The sequence below is a fragment of the Nicotiana attenuata genome, unplaced genomic scaffold (assembly GCF_001879085.1).
Source record: "Nicotiana attenuata strain UT unplaced genomic scaffold, NIATTr2, whole genome shotgun sequence".
Taxonomy (NCBI): Eukaryota; Viridiplantae; Streptophyta; class Magnoliopsida; order Solanales; family Solanaceae; genus Nicotiana; species Nicotiana attenuata.
Genome location: NW_017671220.1, coordinates 184,435 through 188,119, shown reverse-complemented (window position 1 = coordinate 188,119; position 3,685 = coordinate 184,435). Strand labels below are relative to the sequence as shown.

The 3,685-nt window shown below is 34.1% G+C and overlaps 1 protein-coding gene across 1 annotated transcript in view; it reads left to right on the top strand.

Moving 5' to 3' along the window:
- Positions 1 to 2,795, top strand: part of LOC109206789 — a 4,738-nt gene extending 1,943 nt beyond the window's left edge. Inside the window, exons 3-4 of the mRNA XM_019369653.1 lie at positions 1,273 to 1,397; positions 2,049 to 2,795. Coding sequence (XP_019225198.1) covers positions 1,273 to 1,397; positions 2,049 to 2,477 — 554 coding nt within the window. The 3' untranslated portion in view covers positions 2,478 to 2,795. The remainder of the gene's footprint in view (positions 1 to 1,272; positions 1,398 to 2,048) is intronic.
- Positions 2,796 to 3,685: the final 890 nt, after the last annotated feature.

Here is a 3,685-nt window from a genome sequence, read left to right as displayed (position 1 = left end):
GGGTGGGGGTGCGGTGGGGTGGAGGGGTAGTAGGGTGGGTGGTAACGGAAAAATTAAAATTGAAAAAAAAAAAATCTTTTTTGAAGAGGGGGTGGGGTGGGTTGGTGAGGGTAGGGAAGGTTGAGAAGAAGTTTTGGAAAATGTTTTCCTTTCTCTTTATAAGGAAAAATATTTTCCCCCATTTGGAGGAAAATGAGTTATTTGTCAAAATATTTAAAACATTTTCCGGAAAATGTTTTCCTTCATACCAAACACACCCTTAGACTGCTAAACTTGATACAAGCTTAGTGACATTAGGTGCTTGAATTAGAATTCAGCACTTGGTTATGGCATTGATTCTCACTTTTCCTTCTCTCAGAAAATGTATACGCTTTAGAAGATGTATGTGCTGTTGAATATACTATAGTATTAGGCTTTGTCTTTATAATTAGCATCTGGTGATCACATTGTGAATCAAGTGAACTAAAAATATTGAGACTCAAATCTGGTGAAAAAAGTTAATGTGGTATATCTGAAAGATAACATGAATCTAGGTTCCATGCAATTCAATTGAAGACTGTGAACAATTAGCCTGGCATTTTGCTGGACTTTCTACTTAAGACTGCCACTTTGGGCCAAATTTGATGCCTTTCTAACGAATCTAGTGTGTTTCGTTGTAATCTAAGTTCCAAGCTTCTTGTATTTTTAATTTCTAGTAATGCTGATTTCATCCTAATTTCAAGCTTTGCATCTGGTCTACTCTTGTTCAGAAGTATCTACTACTCTTTTGTGTTCTGTCCTTAACATTTGTTCTTTTTTTCTCCCTACGGGATTTTTTTTAGTCCTTGATAGCTGCTGAAAGTGAGTCCTTGCTAAGAAAATATATGATTTTGATGTCTCCATCTATTAAGTGTAGTTGTATAGGAAATAATTTCGAATGGATTTGGTTCTTCTTTCAGCAACATCAACTGAAGCTATTTTGGCTTTTTGATCCATCTTTTTGGTGGTTTCTTTTGTTTTCCTCTTCTTCTCGTAATATTTTCTGTCGATTGAAATGCTTTTTATCTTTTATTATTTGCTTGCTTTTTTAATTTTCCACAAGGAGAGCATTGGATTATCGCGACATTTATAATTCTTAGTACTGCCTTATTACCAGTAATGCCCTGGTATCAGCTGGGAAACATCTTTCTATATTGTATGCATATGATTTGGTTTACATTTCAATTTATATTATATTATGCTATATTTGAATGATCACTTTTCTTGTCTTAACACAACTTTGCTTTCTTGTAGGACATGAGGAATCATTTTTGCTCGTCCACAACAACGGTGAGAACCCTTTGATGCTGAAGGTCAATGTTTCACCTGCAAACAAAGCGTATGATAATGTTCAGATACCAAGACATGATGTCAAGCAGGTAAAGAACTCTTCCTTTCTGAATTACTGGCTTTTGTGCTGACAAATACCAAGATTGCGAAATAACAATGGTAAACGTTATTTCTTCATTTTTTGGTGCCAATTGAGGAATTCTGGATGTTGAACGGCTGAAATGAAGAAATAAAGTTTACTATTGTTCAGTTCTGACTCAAAAATGAACTTGACATTAGTTTAATCATTCCTAGATCTTTGTTATTCCAAGTTGTGTCATTCTTACTAGTATTATTAGTACTATTCGTCTATTTTTTTTTTTAATTTCTAGATCTTTGTTATTAAACGTAGTGTCTTTGTCTTTTCTTGTTGTTATTGTTGGTTGCTTCCTATTTACTGTTTCTTAAGCCGATGGTCTATCGGAAACAGCCTCTCTACCTTCATAAGGTAAGAGGGATAAGGTCTACGTACACACTACCCTCCCTAGACCCTACTTGTGGGATTACTCTGGGTTTGTTGTTGTTGTTGTTGTTGTACATTAGTTTACTCATGTTTCTTTTTCGTTCAGTGATATGGTGAGAATGTATTGATTTAATGTGTTGTTTCTGTGACCGTGTTTTTCAACCTTCCAAATCATGAAAGTGAACTTAATGTGCTGATCCTGATTCCATGCTTTTCAATTTCTCATTTCGTAAATCAGATCAATATCCCGTCTAAAATTGGAGCGAGTTCATCAACAATTATGCTAGACGCTGGAACTGGGAAATGTACGATTGACATCAGACGTTCAGTATGGCAAGGCTTCTTTAACTTGCCATATTCTTATACCACGTATATTACCCCCACGAATGGGGCATATTTGCTAGGTGTAACAGCTCTTCTAATCGGAGGAATATTCATCTGCTGCAAGTTAAGAAAACAGGATCGACATCTTGATGGCGTTGCATATCAGGAACTTGAAATGGGAAAACCAGAACTTCAATCTTCCATCAAGTTGGAAACTAACACTGAAGGGTGGAATGAGAGTTGGGACGACGATTGGGATGAAGAAGAGGCAGTGAAGTCACCTGGTGGAAAAAACATTAGCAGAAAACTAGCAAATGGTTTTGATGATTCGCATCATAGTTAACATAAAGACAGATTTTGTTGCATTTTCTTGAAGATTCATAGGAAAAACTTAAGGGTGAGAAGTATATAGAGTAGATGTTAAACAGGAATAGGAAACTGCTACAGAGTAACAATTTTAAACATTTCGAGTTGTGGTGGGACCAGTTAAGTTCTAACGTCCCAGTTTTCGTTGGAACCAAATTTATATGTTATGATTCTCTATAACAATATTTTACTATAGCAGTCAAAAAATATCAGAACAAACAAAGCTCTTATAGAGAGATTTTGACTGTACTTTACTTTTTCTTTTTTCATTCTGAATATGCCTATAGTTTTCTAACTTTCCTATGTCTTGTTTTATGCTTAATTTTTCACAAATACTGCTTTTGGACATTTGCTGTTTAATGCAAAATGATTTGGTGATTTGTGATTTCTTCTATGATAAACTTGCCTTAAGTTCAGCAGCTATTACTACATAATGCAATAAATCGCATTCAAAAATGCGACTTATATATCGCAGTTCAACAATGCTACGTATAAATCGCATTTCAGGAATGTGAGTTATAAGTCGCATTTACTTGGTGATGGTATTTCTGAAATACCGACACTTATTTAGCCTTTGAAACACTCGGATGTCAAGACTAAGATGTCAATTAATGCAATGCCGAGGATATATAGACTGATTCATCTTATCTTAACAGAATATTTATGCCTACAAAAATTATGGGAATGTATAGAGACTGATAATTTGAAAAATACGTACATAGCAAAATCTATTACTTGATATTCGAAATGCCATTTCACAAAAAAAAAAAATATTGAGTTTTTTTTTAAAATTAATCTTCTCTGACTAATTAGCCATATGTTCAATCTATAATTATTTAAATGTCTGCCCAAATAAAGCGGAAACCTTATTCATTCATCTCAACAACCTCAACCAAATCATGAATAAACAGCTTAAAATATGGACCTTTCTTAATTCAAAATCTGTCACCACAATTGGTTGAAAAGATTCAACATCTCTTCCATATCTTTGATTAAAAAAAAAAAAAAAAAAGACAAACATGTGAAAGGCGACACGTACTCTCTGAAATATATAGTCAAGGTGCATGCATGCGAGAGTTTGACTCATACATCATCATTATAAAAATTGACAAATAATAACAGACTAGAAAAATTCAACCGTAAATTACACCAGTCATCCAAACTTAAGTCTTATTAAGGCTAAAA